This window comes from Charadrius vociferus, unplaced genomic scaffold (assembly GCF_000708025.1).
Source record: "Charadrius vociferus isolate BGI_N301 unplaced genomic scaffold, ASM70802v2 scaffold875, whole genome shotgun sequence".
NCBI classification, from domain to species: Eukaryota; Metazoa; Chordata; class Aves; order Charadriiformes; family Charadriidae; genus Charadrius; species Charadrius vociferus.
In genome coordinates this window covers 115,735-135,583 of record NW_009648457.1, presented here as the reverse complement: position 1 = coordinate 135,583, position 19,849 = coordinate 115,735, and the positions used below count along the sequence as shown (strand labels likewise).

General features: G+C 43.2%; 1 protein-coding gene across 2 annotated transcripts in view; it reads left to right on the top strand.

Moving 5' to 3' along the window:
- The window catches only part of FOXN3 (forkhead box N3), a 144,385-nt gene that overhangs the window by 23,587 nt on the left and 100,949 nt on the right, over positions 1–19,849 (top strand). For both annotated transcript variants that reach the window (XM_009885650.1, XM_009885649.1), the window contains exon 2: positions 4,508–4,644. In XM_009885650.1, coding sequence (XP_009883952.1) covers positions 4,508–4,644 — 137 coding nt within the window. The remainder of the gene's footprint in view (positions 1–4,507; positions 4,645–19,849) is intronic.

Genomic DNA, 19,849 nt, shown 5'->3' with positions numbered 1-19,849 from the left:
TTCCTCTTCCGAGTTGCTCTGTGTCCAGGCAGTGTCCTGTTTTTCCTTTCTCGGTGTGCTGTTCCAAAAGATGCATCAGGGTGTCACTACGGCTCCTGCTGCAGAAGGGGAGAGCTCCTGTTTCCCTCTCTGGCTCCCCACATCCATCCCCTGCTTTACAGCAGCGCTTGGTGCTCATCAGATCCTCCATGTGAGCCAGCTTAATGAGTTTAAATGACATAAAATGGTGCCAGTGAAATAGTTTTCTTTGAGCAGAATGACTGAAATGGGCTCCTGGAAGAAGGGCTGGGCATGTGCAAGAGGGCAGGGAGGACAGCAGTGCAGCAGGGAGCAGGGAAGCAGCAGGAACAGCTCAGACCCCTCTACCCACTACATCCCTTTTGGGGAATGTTCCTTTAGGGACCCTCTTGGTGGTGCTGCGGCTCTGGGAAGATGTGGGCACCTGGAGCTGCTCCTCCCTGGTTTCAGCGCAGTCCGGTGCAGATTCAAAGAGAAGGTGTAACTGGAGTTTCAGAAGGTATGATTTGAAATTGCCAGTGGCCCTCTGAGCCCACATGTTTTGTGGTTCCTGTATCTGCTCTCTTCCCAAAGCCTTATTTTGGGCAGACTGTTTGTATGGCAATGAAAAGAACAACCCCAGAAAAAAGTTGCGTTCCTAACACATTTCAAGTGTGTGCTAAAATAACCAGGGAACAAAATTCCTCAAATAAACATTTGCCAGAATTTTTATATAGACAGAGTATGTATTTTTTCCCAGCCATTGGTCTTGGAAAGAGCTCAATGCACCATTTTTTTTTTTATTGAGCTTTGGGCAGATGATAGGTGGTATGTAGGGCTAGGCAGTTAGTTGTGAGGTATACGGAAGGAAACTGAGGAGTTTTAGTAGCAGATAATACTGTTATCCCCAACTATAACAACTGAAAGAGCTGACAAGCTGTGTTTTAATTCTTTTCTTTTTAAATTTCCAACTTTTTTTTCAATTCTACTAAAAGATGACCAAACATTTTTGTTTGGATCCTAATAGGTTGTGTAAAGTATGCAGTCCATTGGGAGAAAAAACAATTGGACACTGAGTGTATCATGTACCTTTTCATGGCAATGCAGTGGTTTTAATTGTTGAGGGGAATCAGATTTGTATATTTGAGATATGAGGAAGAACAAATTAATTAATAAGCTGGGATTTAGTACACCATATCCTGTTACAATCTACATGTCACTTAATAGTGACAGAAAAAGGCATAACAATTTCTTAATAGAAAGTTGATCAGGAATTTGTTTTAAAGAAAAAAACATTCAGTCGTGAACTTTTATGGGGTAACTTCTATGTGTTGCTTTTTCTCCCCATTAGTACCTCTGAAGTATCTTACCTGCAGCTATAATCTACTCTTGGACAAGGTGAAGGGGACTCGTAATAACCCTCCCCTTGTTTTTAATAACCTTAAACCCGAATGCAGAAGCAGTAACCTCTTATCAGCAGCAGTGCGGTGGCCCCGGGAGGAGGTGGCGCCGTGTCGGGAGGTCTGAAAGCACTCCAGTGCTGAGATGATCAGGGGGCTGTTATCCACTCCTCACTCACTTGTTGCCTGGGAGACAAATGTAATCCAGGGATTTTTTTTTTCCCCCTTCCTTGCTGGTTTTTGATTGAAGCCACTATTGACTTTTGGCTTGGAGGAGGTAGTGAAGCAGCACGCCAAGTGTCATAAGATGGAAATTAATCACTAACCGATGGGTCTGAGTTCCAATGATTTCCTTTCCTGTGATTGCTCTGTATATGAGGAGACTAATGACACATCTAAACAGACAGTTAACGAAGCTCTTCACATCTCCGACAGAGAAGGATTCTTAACCGGATGACGCTTCAGTTTTCTTTTTATTTCTGCTCTCTTGTGTGACTGTGGAAAAACAAAAGTAACTATCTTAAAAAAAGGAACTTTGCATGGTTGGAGAGCTTTGCCTTAAATTGCATTTGTTTTTGCTGCTAAATTGTAAGTCAGCTTAGTTGCAGTGAAAATATAGCAAGTCTGCCTTCCCAGTGTTTCTTTTAATAAGGAGTATCATTCTTCTCAATACTTTTTGTGTGAGAGAGTTTCTGTTTTTCAGTGAGATTATTTTTGGCTTTTGCAAGAATATGGACAAGCCAAACAAATTTAGCTTAACAGTAATGAAAGGTTTTGAAGTTTCTCTTCAGTAGTGACTTCATCTTATAAGGCCCTCAACTTGAACTAACTCCGATGAGTTTTGGGGAATAATCTCTTCCAGGTAGATGAAAAGTCCGTCTTGGAAGTAAATGAAAAAACAGAGAAGTTTGGAAAGAATATGTTGTGTTCCAGCAAGTACAAATAAGGTAGATGGTATTTATGTGTAGCTTTTTTTTTTTTAAGCTTATCCCATGCTGTAAGGAGTAAGGAATCCAGCAAAGGTTTTCTCCTAAAAAACGTTCCTAGTTTTGCACGTTGCTTGCTTAAAAGGAAATTTTATGTTCTTCTTGCTCTGGCTCTTGGATAGAGCATGGAAGTGGAATTTGAGAGGTTTGGATTCTATTTTTGACTTTGTCCTTTGCCTAAAAAGTCACTTACTAGACTTATGTCAAGTGTCTGGCTTATTGTCCCATATTTAAAAGAGGGCTAAACATAACAACCTCCTTTTTGCAAACTGGTTTGAGATGTGTGGCGCACAGCTTCCACCACTGACACCAGCAGTAGATCTTTCAGTCATCTGCTGTAGTGCTTTACCAAGATGAAAGCCCAATAGTCTTTCTTGCTCTCTCTAAACCCTTGAGTCGTGGGCTTTTTGGCCATGCAAGGGCCCCACTTCACCTTGAGAGCTGGAGGATGTCTCCCCTTGGACTGTTCAGTGGCCTTCTGGTAGGGTGCCCTTGGGAAGTGAGGGAAAAGAGCCATCCTGAAGAGGCTTAACCCTGTGTTCCTAGTTCCACCAGAGCAGCGTGCCGAACATGGTTCCTTCTTTATCCCCTCCAGCAGATGTGCTTGTTTCTGAAAGAAAGGGTTTGCAGCTCCTGCGAGTTGTGCCAGCCCCTCTCCTTCTTTCAAGCCAAGTCTCATGTGGTGCTGTGAGCTTGCTAGATGCTACCATGCAACCATCCAGTGATGTTGGGGAAGTTTTTTCTTTTTCATTTTTCTGTTCTTTGGGGGGAGAATTTAGTGCAGATTTGCTATCTGTAAGCTCAGCAGGAGGTCTGTAGGCACTTTGCACATTGCACTGTGTATCCTAAAGCTGTCCATGAGGCAGAGGAGCGCTTAGGAGTTGGTAGGGCTCCACAAAGATGACAAGTTTTCAAAAGGAAACAAGTGTCTGGTTTTGGTCTTCCTTGTGGCGTTAGAAAATAATATCCTACTTTTGGTGTGATTTGCGTGTGTGTGTGTGTTTGTTCTTCAACGTATGAAAGCGAGAGCCTTGATCTGCTGATAGAAGTTGGAGTTGAGAAAAGGGTTTTTCAACCCAGGGCCCTGGGTTGAAAAGCGGCTAGAGGCAGCACGGCCGCCTCCCCTGCCTGTTCCAGAGGACGTCAACATTTACCAAAAATATTATCATAATGCCTTGAAAGCCTGCCAGTGGTGTCAGTCAATAACTAGGATTGGTGTTTGTTTTTATGTATGCTCAAGCAGACCAAGGCTGCTCCTGAGCTATCATTTTGTATGCTTTTATAGTGGAGCCCAGGGAAAGTTGTTTTCCTATTTGTTTGAGAACTCACACAAAACAATTCAGAATATCTGCACCCTGACCCCTGCTGGGGTTAAGACAAGGGCTGAAATTGCACTGCTGGTAACTGCAGAGTAAATATTGAATTTTAGTGTAGTCTTCATGTTACAGATTGACTGCTTGAGTTGCTCCGTATGTCCAGGAAGCGTAGTTGCAGTTAAAACTGTTGTTTTAACCAATCACAATTTCACAACACCCTTAAATGGTTTAAATGCTGATTATACTGTGGGCTTTTTTCTTTGTTTTGGGTTTTTTGGGTATTTTTTTTCCCTTAGGGGAGAAAAGATGATTAATTTCCTCTTGTAGTATAATGGCACTGATGTCATGTGGTTGAAGGATTAAGTCCTTTTATTTTTAAAACAGTTGCTAGGGTGTTTAAACTCCTCCTTTTTAGCCCTGTTTCTTGTTAGTGTAACAGCAAAAGAAAAAGAATCTACTTGTATTCAGAGTTTCCATTTAACAGTACCTGTAGCTTCTTATTTTTCCAATATGCGGTGATGGGGAAATTGACAGATTTAATAAAATCATATTAACTAGTAACAAGAGGGGGGGAGAGGAGCAACCAAATACTCATTCTTACTCCTCTCCCCCCCAAGTGTGATTTAAATTGTACTGTTGCAATACGTTATTAATGGAGCAATAATTTCTGGCAAGCAAACTATGTTCACTTCTGTCAGACAAGAAAAACCCAAACCTGCTGCTTTTCCTGACAAATACTGCTAAATAAATAAGGCTATGCCTTTAGATCAAATATTTGATTTTTTTTTTAATTCTTTTTTCTTTGCAGAGTATTGGAAAGGGGTCCTTGTGGTGTATAGACCCAGAATATAGACAAAATCTTATTCAGGCTTTGAAAAAGACACCCTATCACCCATATTCGCATGTGTTCAATACACCTCCCACATCTCCTCAGGCATATCAAAGGTAAGAACTAGATGCATTTTACAACTCTTAAAATGTTTTCATCCAGTGTTGCCTGTGAATCTTGGGTAAGATGTTAAATGTAATTAAGCGATGCGGTTTGGAAATGCGCTAGCGAAGAAAGCCCGGGAGCGCTGGGGGTGGCCCGGCCTTGCTGGGCATGCAGGATGCCATACCTTCCCATCCCCTGCCTGGTGGCACCGAGTCCCCTGAGCTCCCCTGTCCTCCTCCCGCCCCAGCCACAAAAGAACACCTGAAATTAAAACACATAGAAGCAGAGAGCTGTGAGGTGTCCGCGTGTCCCCTTTGCGCTAGGTGAAGCACAGTACCCTCGCTTGGAGGAGGTGGGCTTGGGTTTTCCCCCCCAAGGCGTGCTATGGGGCCTGTGCGGGGCACGTTTTGGGTTTGATGTGGCTGTTGCTCACGGGTAAGGTTAGCAAAGGGAGAGAGGGAAGCTGTGGCCGCCGTGTGCCCGGCGGGGAAGCGGGCACTGTGTTTTGACACAACCGCTCTCTCCTTGCTGCTGATATGGACACTGTTTTCCTTTTTCCAAATGCGGCAGCGGCTGCTAAAATAAACTTGTGAGTGGATTTTGGTGCCACTGTCGCCTTCTGTGGAGCAGCTGCCATTACGTGATAGGCCAGTAATGCACCAGTGCATTGAACGCTAAGCAGCACAACTTTGTCCTCCAGAACAGACATTTCTGCGCAGTCTGCTGTAATCATCCTGTTAGGATGAGGAATGGAGGTAGTAGGAGAGGGAGATTGTTTTTAGTGGGCTCTGTGTAGCACGAGGCCAGCGCTTTCTGGAGTAGTAGCACAGCTTCTCTAAGCCAACACCCATTTAAAATGGGCTTTAGGCCAATGCCCTGTGTGCTGGCCCCATGCAATTCCTTTGAAGCTTTCATTCCTGGCTCACCAGTCCCTTCGCATATATTTCTAAGCGTTTGCTGTACCGAGTGGTTTCATTTGGCTTGTGTTGCAAGGAGCGTATAAACTTCTCCCCTCCACCAGGCAGAACTTTGTGCTGCAGTTTGGCTGAGGGGCTGGGGGGGGGACGGACAGACACAGACGATGGGGTCTGCGGTTGGTCTGTCCTGGGTGTCGTGTGGAGCTCCAGGAAAATATATATTTATTATTATTTATTATATGAAGGTAGTACCACCTTCAGAAAAGGGTATTTTTTTTTCTCACTTTTGCTCTTCCCCTGCTCCCAGCGATGCCACCGCTACTGTGCTTCACAGAAGGACAGAAAAATAATTTGAATGATGGCATTAAATTTTTTGTAATGTGAGCGTTTGAACAAGGCTCCTTTCCAGAGCCTGGCTTTATCATTGCTTTTGCCTTTCTAAGAGTATTTTAATCACACCAGTACAGATTTATTCAGAGATTCTCATATCGAGTAAAAGTGTAATGCAACATGTGACATAGAAACAGAGGGATTTTGATCCCTTCTAATCCCCGCAAGCAAAAAAAAATCCGGCAAACACACGCAGCTGCAAGCAGGAGGATCTCCAATTTTTTTTTTTTTTTTCTTTCAATGCTTCTTGAAGTGATGGTTGTGTGAGTGGGTCAGGTTTGCCGACATCGCTCTGCGATTTGCTGCCGGACATTGGATGTGCTGTCCAGAGCTTGCAGGCAGCGTTCCAGGCTGGGTCGAAGGCAGTGATGCGGTGGTGCTGGCGCGAGCCCTGTGTGCAGGGACAAGCTTGCAGAGACCCCCTGGGCAGACTGGGTGCTGACCCTCGGGGAACCTCTCCGGGCTGCCTCCCCACCGCGTCCCGCACAGCCGCCTACCCACTGCTCACCCGTCCTCGCTGCCTGCACCCCTGCTAAGCCGCAGAACTTGGCCATCTTCTGACAGGGTGGGGTGGCCAGAACCTCACAGCCTGTTTTCCTGTGAGGGAGAGTTGTGTGTGGGACAACGTGGGGTTTAAGAAAGGGTACAGCAGAGGAGAGGGTCCAGCAAAGGGCTACGAAGATGATTAGGGGATTGGAGCGTCTTTCTTATGAGGAAAAGCTGAGGGACTTGGTTCTCTTTAGTCTAGAGAAAAGAAGGCTGAGGGGGGATCTTATTAATGCTTACAAATACTTCAAGGGAGGGTGCCAGGTGGATGGGAACAGTCTTTCTTAAGTGGTGCTCAGTGACAGGACAAGAGGTAATGGGCACAAGCTTGAACACAGGAAGTTCCATCTTAACACGAGGAGGAACTTCTTTCCTTTAGGGGTAGTGGAGCACTGGCACAGGCTGGCCAGAGAGGTTGTGGAGTCTCCCACTCTGGAGGCATTCAAAACGCACCCAGATGCCATCCTGTGCAACCTGCTCTAAGTCTACAAGCTCTGGTGGGGGGGTTGGACTAGATGATCTCCAGAGGTCCCTTCCAACTCTGACCACTCTGTGATTCTGTTTTGAAAGCCTGCTGGCTGTCGCTGATGCCCAGGTTTAGCTGGGCAAATGGCCAAGCTGTCTTCTGAGGGATGGAGAGGGAGGGTGCTACCGAAAAACCTGTAAGCCAGTCCCAAAACTGAAAGGAAAACTTCCTTCCGCTGGGAACCATGGGATGTCAGAGATGCTGCTACACTGCTTGTGCCGCCAGGCACTTTGGAGTTGTCCTTGTAATGATGGCATCATAAAACAAAGACCTTGCGTGGCTGCAGGAGCAAATGCCTCACAAATAGAGGCCCAAGGGAGGCCAGGTTTTGTACGACACCAAGAAATTGTGGTCTCACTGTTATTTTTAGCTGGCTATCTCTCAGCAGTTCTGCTGTCAAACAAAACTTAATCTTCCCATGGTCTTCTAAAATATTTATTTATTCATCTACTAATGACTGGCAAAATATCAACACGAGGCTGGTCTAGGCCATCAGTGACTGTCGAGTAATTTAATTATGCATTGGCAGTTACATGGCAAAATCATTTTTTCAAATTTATTTCTGATATGTTCACAAGGGGTTGAACACTCCCTGTGTGTTTGGAAAAACAGTGATCCCATATGTAAGGGATTGTTTTCTCATGTGTACAGAGATTTCGGTAACGGGTAGAAAATGTAAATCCCCTCTGCCGTCATCAGATCTCCAGAGCAATACATTGTCATAGTAACAAATTCCAAGGGACATTTTTCTGATGGTGAAGATATGTCTAGAAAAAAATCCTTGGGTGGCAGAGGTTTTGCTGTCCATCCATCTTATATAACTGAAGTGCATAACGAAGAGAAACTATGTCGCCTGATATTAATGAAATATATCTGGAACCAGATAATTTGCCAATATTACTCCTGTCTCTAGGAACGGGATTAATTGGAGGAATTACAAGGTTTATAAGGATCAGTCGGTGTGATTCCACAGGGGCAAATTGACCTATTGCTTGTCTTTATCAGATGTTTTAAAAGAATAAGGGTACACAAATGAATCACATGTTCTCTTTAGTATCTGCGTAAGCGGCTTAAGGGTGAATTGAGCACAGAGTGGAGGAATTTATTGTAAAAATATCCCAAGCAAGATGATCACTGAACAAATTCTCCTTTTCTGAGCAGAGTTAATTACATCAGATAATTTAGCTTTACAACTTCACTAGAGCATCCTGCATAAACCTAACCGGGAGGACCTTTTGTGAAGGAGTTTTATGATGTGAACCCCCACATTTGGATGGCTGAGTCAGTGTTCCAGCAGTATCGTTTGAGATTAGGCCTGTGACTCAAAGCAGGAAGTTTGGATTACATTGGGGTCCATGGATAGAAGACCATAGTTTCAGGGAGAAAAGTGATCTCGCAGTGTTTGTACGTAAGGAGGAACTTTAGTCTACAGTTGTCTGAACTGCTACTGCAGTTCGGGGTAAAGATTATCTGTAAGCTGTAAGAAGAATAATAATATAGAAATGTGAATTATTTCATTTTAATCGGATTGGATTTGTATTCTTAAAAACAATGCTGGTGCCAAACAAACAAAGAAAAGCCCTTGGATTTTTATCTGGTTCTTCTAATTGAAGCATATGTCATGTCATTTACAATGAATTTCAAGGGTGAACTAGCACTGATGCACAGCGTTAAAAAGAAAAAGCACTCTCCTTAGTGTGGAAAAATTTCTGCTTTCTCTAATGTGTTCCTGTTTAAATATTTACATTGTGTTGGCTATAGCAACCTTGAAATATATTTATAGACACAAACTTGGTGAAGTAACTGTGTAAGTCCATGCCCTGATATTTCACCTATATGTTTTATTTCCAATTATCTGACTCTAACTGAACTGTAGGTGGGATTTTCTCTTCTCGTAGTGCTTTGAGGAGATTTTGAAATGGATTTTTCTTTCCTCTGTATGTATTCCACAGAGCTAGTTCTCAACTGTATTTCTCCTTCTACTGCTGAAAACTGTCAGGGAATGTGATGTAAAATAACAGAAATTGTTAGTTTCGTGGAGGAATAAAAAATATTTGAAGATTTGAGTGACCACCCCTTTACAGACTTGTAGAGCATTATTGCACTGCTTTTCATGTTTCCAGTGTTTTTGCTAATTGTAGTTTCTTAAACCAGTGGCAAACATTGACACGTCTGTCCTAAGCTGCCACATAACTGATGAAATTGCAAGCGCCTGAGAGAGAAACTGAAGAGTGGTTTCTTTCTTGTGTTGCCCCAGCCTGCCTGTTCATAAGGGCTTCAACAGGTTCCGTGTTGGTTTGCTCCTTCCCGTTGGAACAGCTCCTTGGGTGAGCTTGGTTGATACATTCTGCTTCAGGAAGGATTGAGACCCCAATTAGTCCTGAGCTACATTTGTGCTTGGCTTCGGACATGGAGTCCACCTGTGCACATCAAAGCACTTTTATCAGAAAAATGACTGCATTTCAGCCGATCTCTCCTCTGTAGAGAGGGCTTGAGCCTTGCAGCACTGGAACCTGGAGGAAAACGTGTAGCAAAACCTCAACTGCAGCGCGATGCCAGTTGTTGGAGAGCAGAGGGGTACATGGTACCCGCAGGTTGTTGGGAGAGCCTCCCCGCTGCACTGCCGGGCTCCCAGCTGGTGCTGTAGCCTTGGCGGCTGAGGGGGGACCAGGACCTGCAAGGAGTCAGCAGAAAACCACCTCTGCTTCTTGTGTAGAGTCACCTTCCAGAACAGCATTTCATTTAAATGTGCGTGGCTTTGTGACCTGGTTTTCCTTTCCCCTCCCCTCCTGGAAGCATGTGGTACAGGGGTAGCCCAGTGGATCACACAGCGCCTGCACGTACGTGAGTGACCAAATGTTTTATGAAACTTTACTGGCCTGGTATTTGAAAACTTTTGAGGGGCTTCTGTTTTATCAAATTTAATGTCTTTTATCACTGTTTCCTGCTGCTGGCTTACCTAAAAATGCTGTGAGCTCCTTAAACGTTCAGTGCCTCTCAGTGTCTTGTCTTTTGATACCTGTTTCTGATAAAAAGATTTTTCCTTATAAAGAATAAGGAAAAATCTTTTTATCAGAAACAGGTATCACAAGGTAGAGGTTAAGAAAAGGGGACTTTGATTATGATCTCCTGTCTAACTTTTGAAATTTATTAATAGAGACACAATGGAAAATTTGTGAAACTTGGATTCCAGGAAAAAAGCTTTAGCCCCCCCAGGACCTGCCATCACTGCCAGCCAGCCCTGTCATAAGTGGTGGCAGAGGTGGCCTGGGTGTGTTTACATTTGAATTTGAACTAAAAAAAAAAATTGCATTTACCTATTTTGAGATTGAAAACACGGTCTTACCACTCCTAGTCCTAGCTTTCTGCTTCCCTCCCACCAGTTCAAGTCCTCCCGCTGCACCATGAGGAGGGCGAGGGGCGGCTGTGTGGTGGGAGCTCCCCGGGCAGCGCCTGTGCAGGGTCCTCGCTGCGCCTGGTCCCCCCAGTCCCTCCCCACACCGCTGCAGCAAAAACTCCTTGAGCAGTTGCTGCTGGTGTGCAGTTTGCATACAGCCCTCCAAGGACAGCTGTTGTAGATCGGCTGCTTAGGAAACTGCTGTTACTGGAACAACTCCTTCAAAAAATTGCGTGTTTTGGCTCTGCTGTCACAAGCTTCACCCTTTCCCAGTTGTTCACTGAAGTTAAACCTGTTTCAAAGTTAATATGTTGTAGGTTATCATTTTGGACAACTTCTAAGCACTCTCTTTATCCATACACTTCATACATTGAGATCAGAAATCATCTTCTGTGGCTGCTTGGTGAAGCTGGTGAAACAACCTTTTCCCATTCACTGAAAACTTTGAAGCACTGAAAGACACTGCAGGGTGTCTCCCTGTGAGAATGGACTTCGGAAAGAAATTAATTGGTTGTCCTTTGCAGTCTGGAAACATGGATTTAATTCTGTATGATTGTTTTTGCTTTCGATAGGAAGTGAAGCTGACCATAGAGCAGTCTAATTTCTGTGCATGTTACAACCTCTTTATCAAGATCGATCTAGATCTTTCACTTCCTGGATAGAGTCAGAATAAGTTTTCTTCTCTTGGTATGGTGTTAAGGCAGAGTCTTTGGGGAATTTTGTTTTGCTGGTTTTGTAGTTCAGAGATCATAGGGAACTCAAGTTCTTCCAAAGTGCACCCTCTGACACCATAATGGGTCTTGATTTGAAGAGCAACTATACTTTGGGATTATGCTGATTTATTCCTATTTTCTGGCAAGTTAAAGAACATTGGTTCCGCTTGATGCCGGGTAGGAATAGCAAAGAAAAAAGAACTTTTGCTTGAGTGGATGTCTGTAATGCTATCAGTGTATAAATATTTGAGGATTTGCCAATCCAGGACTTGTTTTCCAACATATTCTTATCAGCTGTCTAGCCAGTAGACTTGTGATATGGGAAGTATCCTATTGAGCATAGCTTCAGCAAACAAAACAGATCAGCTCTGCCTTTTAAAAGGAATTTTCTTGTGCCTTGTAGTATGAGGGAGGTAGAGGGGAGGGGGATAAATTCAGAAAGGTGGCTGCAGATCCTGGACAGCAAAAGAGCAGAAAGCCCAAGTCCGTCCTCTTTCACAGAACAGTTTTGTGCAGCGCCCTTGTGCTCAGAAGGAACGGCTGGTGGAAATACAAATAACCCTCTAATCATGTCTTCATTCCTTTCAGAATTGGATAAATGCTTCTGAGCCTTCTCAGCTGAGATGTTTTCAATTCTTTCTCATCCATACCCCCAGAAATAGTACAAATGTCTTGTTTCTCATTTGCCAAATACATAAAGATTTGGTTGAGTCTTTATTTTAGCTGTGTGTTTGCAGATCTTCGGTAAAGAACTGTGAAGCACCATCCTTAGGCTGTCACATTTCTCTAGATGCCAGGCAAACACACCGGCTTCTTGCTTTACGTTGTTATTATTCATAGCCCCATTTGTTGAACAGTCTTCCCAGTTACTTGGCTTTTTAGGCTCGCTCTTTGCTTCCTCTGTGCCTTCTGTAGATAAATATAGCCTTATTCCAAAGATAGCTTGGAATGGTACCATCAATATTTCCACTTCAGTTCATGGGAAAAGGAAAGTCTAGGGATGTGTTTTGAAAATTTGGTTAGTTTGTTTGTAAATCCCTCTCCAGCTGTGGGTATTTCCCTATGAAAATTGTTACCGTAGCCTCATCAATAAAGCTGTGAATTGCTGACTGCAGAAACTTGCAAGCACGTGGGTGCTGTGCTTCTGATACGGTCTTCTGCAGCTCCCTGTCCCTCTTCTTTGATGTTCCAGGGTGTGCTCTTGTACAGTCAGGGCGTGCATTGTGCGGTGCATGGGTCCTACGGTATAGCAAAAAGCAGAGAGTGTGGGGCACACCTCTCCTTTGGTTGCTTGGCAGTCTTCAGTCCGTCTGTCACCCTTCGTCCCATTAATAGCCATTGCATCACTATTACAACTGTAGCAGTTGCGTGGATAGGGAAGCCTGTGTAAGGCCATTCAATAACAGTTCAACTGAAATTATAGCAGTTGAAAATTAGGACTTGGGAACAGGTGTTTGTGTGATGAACAGTGGCTGACGTGAGCATCACGTTTGTTAATACATACAATATTGCAGCAGTGGAAGTCATCTGACTTCTGCATTTGAAAACATAGACTCACGAAGCTTGGGAGACCAGAAACAGTATCATGATGTCTCACATCTTATTGCTGTTGGATTCATAAAAGGTTTCTGTAGTTCCAGAACTCAAGTTAAATTTTTAAATTTGTTTTAATTTTTTTTCTTTTAAAATTTCTTCACTTCTCTATTAGTTATTGGACTTCTTTCCTTTGGTTCCTTTAGTAAGAAGAATTTACAAGGAAGGTCGCCTTGTTTGCAGTTCTTTTGTAAGACTGACATTCTTAGAACAGTTTCTACTGTAATAGTAATAGTAATAAACTTTCTATGAGTAAAGGAAAAAGTTATGATAACTTCAGAATCTTTCAAACAATAGGGAAGGGGTGGCTTTACTGTAATTGTTGCTCTTGTGATTTTAAGGCATTTTGCAGTTTAACTCTTAATTATTTATTTAATATTTGTTTAAACCCAAAGTAAGGTGCATTGACTGCTTCTAAGAATTGCAGCTTTGTCTTAAACAAAAACCTGCATGGACTTTTCATCCTTTGACCGAACATTTGAATGGGGAATACAGAACACGTTTAAAGTGTGATGGAGCTGTTGCAATTTATGTGAAACTCCTAATATTTGTGTAACCAATTTGTTCCATATGTAATATCCTTCTGAGAATATCAGTTCTGCCCATGGGTTCAATGGGCTGGGCTAAGGAAGGATGCCAAGCAGACTTGCTTGGCAGCCTCTCATCATGTTGGGACAGTCCTCTTGAATCCAGGAGCTGGAGGAACTGGCTGCAAATGACCTGTCCTCTCCCCAGGTCGTAACCCAAGGTGACATCTGTACCATAAAAAAAAAATGGTTTTCCGTAAGAGAAATGTCCTGGGAGATGAACATGGCCAGTGAGAATCAATTTCTCTTTTCTCTGCGTGTTAGTGAGCAACAGAACATAAGAGGACCCCGTTTCATTGCTGCTCACACTGTGACTGTGGAAAATCGTGGCAAGATGGGGTCCAGCTGATCAAGGTGGCCCATCTGGCCTTGGGTTACCCATCAGAGGTAAAAAAACTGAACCAGACGATGGACCCTCAGCCTGAGCTCTGGGCCAGCTGATAGCAGGTTGGGAGGTCTTGGACTTCAGGGGAGGGTCGACTGACCTTCGCACCTCGCAGACCCAGCTGGTCTTTGTCCTGAACAAAATCCTCTCTGGCTTCTTTATCTCTCAGTCATATAGGGCGCACCTGTGTACTAAGCGAGGCTTGTCGCAATAGTATTTCTGATTATTTTATACGTACAGTATATGTGTAGGGGGTGCTCATCGGTGGCATTTGTTCTGTTTCTAAATTATGAAACTGTTTGTAAAATGCAGCGTTTGCCTTTTTTTTTTTTTTTGCTACTGGTTAAAAAAAGGGGGAGGGATGTTTAAACAGTGTGTGAATTGGTTAGTGGAACTTGCTACCACAGGAAGATGCTGATGCTAAGGATTATGCAGTAGCCCCCCAAAAGTAGAGTTTTGTTTAACTACAATGTCCAGAGCTAATACAAATGCATCTGGAAGAGGCTACTAGACCTCGTGAGATTTTTAGTTTTAAATCAGTCTCTCTGATATTTCGAGTCCACTTGGGCTGTAGTAGCACACACAGATTTATAGTGCTGTGCCATTCTCCCGCTTGCTGTGAAACTTCCATCTCTGGCACTGGGTCATGGAGACTCTGGACCAAACAGGCTGTTGGTTTCATCCAGTTTGGGGGTTTTGATGTTGTTACACTTTTGAGAAGATTCCCTACTTTAAGTCTGAGGCTTTTTTTTCACCTATGAGTGTATGTTGTTCTAGTGATAAATGTGCAAACCTCGGGGGGTTTTAGTGCACAGGTATATGTATGTACAGCGTACTTTTTATGTCAAAAGGCAGCCTGGCTGTGAGGGAAGCTGCTCTCTTTTGTGCTTAGAAACAACATGTACTGTTCTAGTACAGGTGACCTATTTCCATTACAAAAGAGTAAATACAGCAACAGTGATAGGAGAATTGCTTGAGACAACTGGTCTGAAGTGGGTTTGTGTAAGCAGTTTGACTAGCAAACACATTAGAGAAGTTCATTTTGTTGATGAATAACTTGCAGATACCAGAAGGAGGAGCGCCAGTAAGGTGCTCCTGGCTCTGCTGCTGAGGGTGAAGTTGGTTGGGTTGTCACGTACACCTGTGTATCTGTTTACAAAGGAGCATGGTTTCCACCTCCCTGTTTTAGGATCCTTTTTTCCTTTGTGAAAGGGGAACAGCTGAAGAGATTGGCCATCTCAGATACGAGCGTGCATCAGAGTTTCATAAAAGATCTTTCCTTTCTTTTCATCCTGACTCATTTCTGCTTTGTTGGCAATCTCCTTCTGTTAATTGCCAGAACTCGCTCTGTGGGCTCATGCGTATGCTTCAGTTATGTATGGTAATTTTTCATTGCGCTGCTCTTAAAGCATCCGAGATTGAACAGCCAATGGATCTTGCTAATACAAATGTAAATGTATTTCTTTCTTGGCTTGCTGCAGCATGCGTGCACTTGTTAAATTTTCTTTTCATTAGCTTGTATGACATTTTTTTGGTGTTAGAATCAGTACTACATGGACTTTATTTGTGCAAATGGAATAACTGTACTATGCTATTCCGCCCTTTTCAAAGGTAGTAGTTGGTGTCCAACTTTATACAGCTGGTGGTTTTTTGCATTTGTTGCTTACGGCCACATATACCCAACTGCTGTTGCCAGTTGTTCTCTGTACTGCAGTTTTTGACCTCACTGATGGGTTCTCTATGTTGTCTGCTTGGATAATATAAATATTTCAGAGCTCTATGCCTCTCACTGTGTTTTGCTGTAACTGTTTTTATAAGGATTCCATTATATGTCATTCCAAAAGAAATTCTGTTCAAACAGTGGTTACAGGCTTGATGGAAAACATCCTAAGGTTAGTTTGAAGAAGTAAGGTGCTTGGAATAGACTTTTTTTTTTTTGACACTTCAACTTCAGTGTTTTGAATTGTATATAATGCTGGGTTTTAGTCTTATGTGTGTGGTGATGGTGTTTTTTAAGACAAAATATGTGAAATTTGGAAAAATTAATTGCATAGTAATGCAGATACTGAAGACTGAGTTATTAAAAATATAGCGATGCTTTAAAATGTCCATGCAGCATTGGGAATTCAGAACTGATGGCAGTGCAGGATGTAGGTTCCAGTAAAAGTATATGAAAAAGAGATGTAAATTCAGCAAATTTGGAGTTATTTGGGTGTCATTATTTTTCACGTTTCATCCAGATTAGCAGATGGATAAAAAAAAATGTAAACGAAAAGGAATTGGGTTACTTTTAATTATGTAACTTTCCTGAAAAGACTCTTTTCCAGGCAGCTGTCTGATCAATGGCAAAACTCATAACAGCTCCCCAAGTATTTAAGATCTCTATTAATTGGATATCCTTCTCTATATGAAAAATTGTTCTCTCGTTAGCTGTTTTGCATATGAAAGATGAAGACAACCATTTTTCTCATGAGATTAAAAAAATAAAACAATTAATTAGAATGAAATAATTTTCTAAACTTAAGGGAATTAATAACAAACAAAGCTTCTGGAGTAGCCAGCTTTTATTTTGTTACTTACAAGTATAACATAATGTAAAAGGAAGACTTTATACAAATACATTTACTACATGATAGGTTAATAGCCATAGTCAGCTATATTGCTAAAGCAATTTAGATCTTTTGGGTTTTAAGTATATTTTGCTGGTTTTGCCTTCAGATTTAGAAATAGACTTACTCAGATTTGGAGAGAAAAAGAGAATGGAAATTTATGCTGGAACTGCTAGAACTGGTCTTTTTCTGTCTCCCTGGGGGCTATCACCATCAAAACCTTGCTTTGAAAACAGGGAAAGTTGTACTGATGAGCTCTGTATTTTGTAATGATACGGAGCAAGAGCCTTAAGAGTTCAGTTTGTTTTGTGTGGCACTGACTGGGGGGGGGAAGGTTTATTGTTACCTATTTCTGTGCCCATTTGCCATCCTCTGTTTGCTATGGTGGGTATGAGATCCCCCTGAGAAGACTGGGTGGTACTCTCAGTTAAAAACCCAGCTAGCAGTTGCCGCCTGATCAGTTAAACCCTCCCAAACTAACAGAGGAAACTTTTCACAAGCTGTTTGGATTTGCTACTGAGTTTGCCCTTTGGCTGGTCTAAGACAACAAAAGCATACTTGGGCTTTAATCATACCAGGGGAGACGCTGGCATGCAGCTGTCTCCAGACTGGTTCTCAACCAGCTGCCTGAGGACCCCGGGAGCAGCATCTTCTGATTGCTCAGCAGAGGGTTGGGTTTTGGGTTTGGCTTGCTTTGATGTTTTTTCCCCTTCTTGTGTTTTCTTTGTTTTTCCTTTGCAAAGTCATTTTGAGATGGTCTTGCTGCTCTAGTAGAATAGCAAACTGCCCTCTCAGTTGTGCTAGTGAAGACATATGTGTAGCTGCACTGCAAATGGGAACCTGGTGATTTGTTTTGTTTTTGGTTTTGTTTGTTTGTAGGGTTTGGGGGTGTGTTTTTTTTTTTTTTTTTAAGGGATTGGGAATTGAAGGAGGGATGAGGGCTTTCTTAAATCATTCCTGCCATAGAAAATGTCATTGAACCATAATCTCACTGAGGCTAGTCAGATGGCGCAGTGCTGTGCTAGTAAAATTGTGCTACGTCTGGCTCCCAAAGCAGAGTTTCTGTGCAGAAGAGCAAGGAGGCATCATCGTGCTTAGTGTTGACACAGGTGTATGCTAGCAGGCAAGTGCTACAAACTTGCTTTAAAGGATTCCTGACCTGCAAACCTGGGTTCTGAAGTCACATGCTATAAATTTTTTCCGATAACGGGTAGAGAAGTTGGGGAAAGAAGTGCTGCACCTCAACTTCATGATTCCTCTGTCTTCATGAACTTGGTGAGAGAGGATAATTTGCATGGCACAGTTTGGTGATCTGTTGCATCCCTCAGCCTGTGCTCTAATGAAATTGCAGTAGAGCAGCCTGGGCTGACACAGGAGTTTGAACCGCACCGAAATGGGCAAATGCTACCTGGGGATTCCGATGTGGGGAGAGGGGACTGACGAGAGGAACTGATCTTCACTTGCTGTCTTCTGATTTCCAGTTTTCAAACTGCAAGGTAGAAAAGGGAGGTTGCTTTGATGCTGTAAACGAGTCGACAGTATCCCTCTGTGAATGCAGGTGCTCGGTTTTCATGGGGATGTCTCTCTGGCTGTGTTGTACTGCTGTTGTGAACAGACTTTGACACTTGGATGGAAAACTTTCTATTGTAATAGCGTGTGAGGAGGAAAAAAGTACACAGACTCTGGCTTATCTTTCCTTGGTCACTGACCAGTCGCAAATAATGAACTTACTAGACTGAATTAATCTCTTAAAGGAAATGGTTTGAAATCTATCTGGTAGAGTGCTGAAAAGCAGACTCAATAAAATCTTAGAAAACTGACTGTAGGAAGGAGTTTTCTGTTGGCAGAAAGCTGAATTGGATGACCTGAGGGGAGTCCTCTGTCTGAAATTTCTGACGCGAAGGCAAACAGAAATAAGTGATGGATCCTGAGCATAAGGTTTGCAAACTGCATTTTCAAGAGACGGAGAATTTAAATGCACTTGTTCAGCTGATGTTCTGTAACACAATTCCCTCAGGGAGGTGTCGTGCTGTGGGTGACTTTAATGTGGTGGGGGAACCTAACATTCAGAAGATGGCAGTATGCATAGAGCTAAGCGTGCTTGTTACCCATCTTAATTCAAAAGTCACCAAGACATCACCTGATCTCATGCTTTGTGCAAATGAAGAAAAATCAGGAATTTCAGCTCTGTTCAAACCTGCTATCGATTTCTGTGGCTGGAGATAAATAACAAGTTTGTACTGTGTGGCTGTTGTGTACCCACACCATTTCTAGATGGTACTTGCAGTAACAGACTGTGCTTTTTTTCTCCAGTGATAGTCAGATGCTGGCTGAGCGTGCCAGAGAGTATACCTTTTTACACAGAAACTTTCGGTGTTACCTCTTTGTGCTAGCAGTAGATTCCCTTAATCTTGTGAGACCTTGTGTCTTGTGTGCTGGCTTCTGCAGGAGTCTCGGCACCTGACAGTCTGTCTCTTATTGATGTTCCACAAGAAGAGTTGATCTCTCAGGAGAGTGAGTTGAGTTGTGTCTCTTTTCCTTTTTTAATGCTAACATACTCTTCATAGCGTACATGCTTGCAGATGCCTAAAGGCGTGCAGTAGTGAAGGAGGGTGTAGATGTAGTCACAATTGCATTTGAACTCCAGAGCACTCCTTGGGGGTATGATGGAAGCAATGTATTTCTTATCAGATGGAGTTTCTTGTGTAGTCCTTCAACTTCAAGACAGTAGAAGGCACTGTACAATATCTAAGTGTCAAAACTTTATGTGGACTCTTGGTGATGCAGTCCTACCAGTGAAAAACTTTTGAAGCTTTTGCCTTATTTTGCTCAAGGTTAGCCTTAGGTTTGCTGGAAACAAGCGTCCATTGGAAATAGCTCTTTTTGTGGCTTTGTTTTAATGCACTAGCTAGGTTGAAGTTTCCAATTACAGAAAAACTAATTTTGCTTCCAAGTCTGGCTGGGAAATGGTCAACACTGATAGTCCCTCGGTAAGAGGAGTCATTGTTCCTTTTTGGCACTACCTGCAAATACAGTCATTAGCTGAAAAGTAGCAGGCTTTCTTAAATCTCCTCTTTGCTCGTTATTCTTCAGGGAATTGTATTCTGGAATATTTCTTAAACAAAGGCTATCCTTTCACCACACTGACTTGGTCCTGTCACGTCGACACATTCCTCGGCGGCGGCGTTGCCGCAGTGCCAGAGGTGAGATGTGCAGGGTGCTCCCTCGCTTCCCTCCTCCTTCCCGCTGCCGGCGGAGCTCCGGAAATCACTGATGCTGCCTGTGCTGTCTGGCGTGCCCGGCTCGTGGGGCTCAGCCCGGGCACGACGCCCTGCGTGCTGCCCGGCCATCCGCGTGCCCGGCCTGCAGATCGCCCGCAAACTCATGGAGCTCCTTGAGCAACAGTGAAGCGATTCTTTGGCTCTGCAAAATCTTGCTGCTCATGCTGTGCAATTTAAAGACAAAATGCTTCCGGCTAATTATTAACAGTTACTCTGTAGGAACGGGCTCATTATAGGGGCGCTGAACCCTGGCCCGCCGTCCTTTTCAGCAC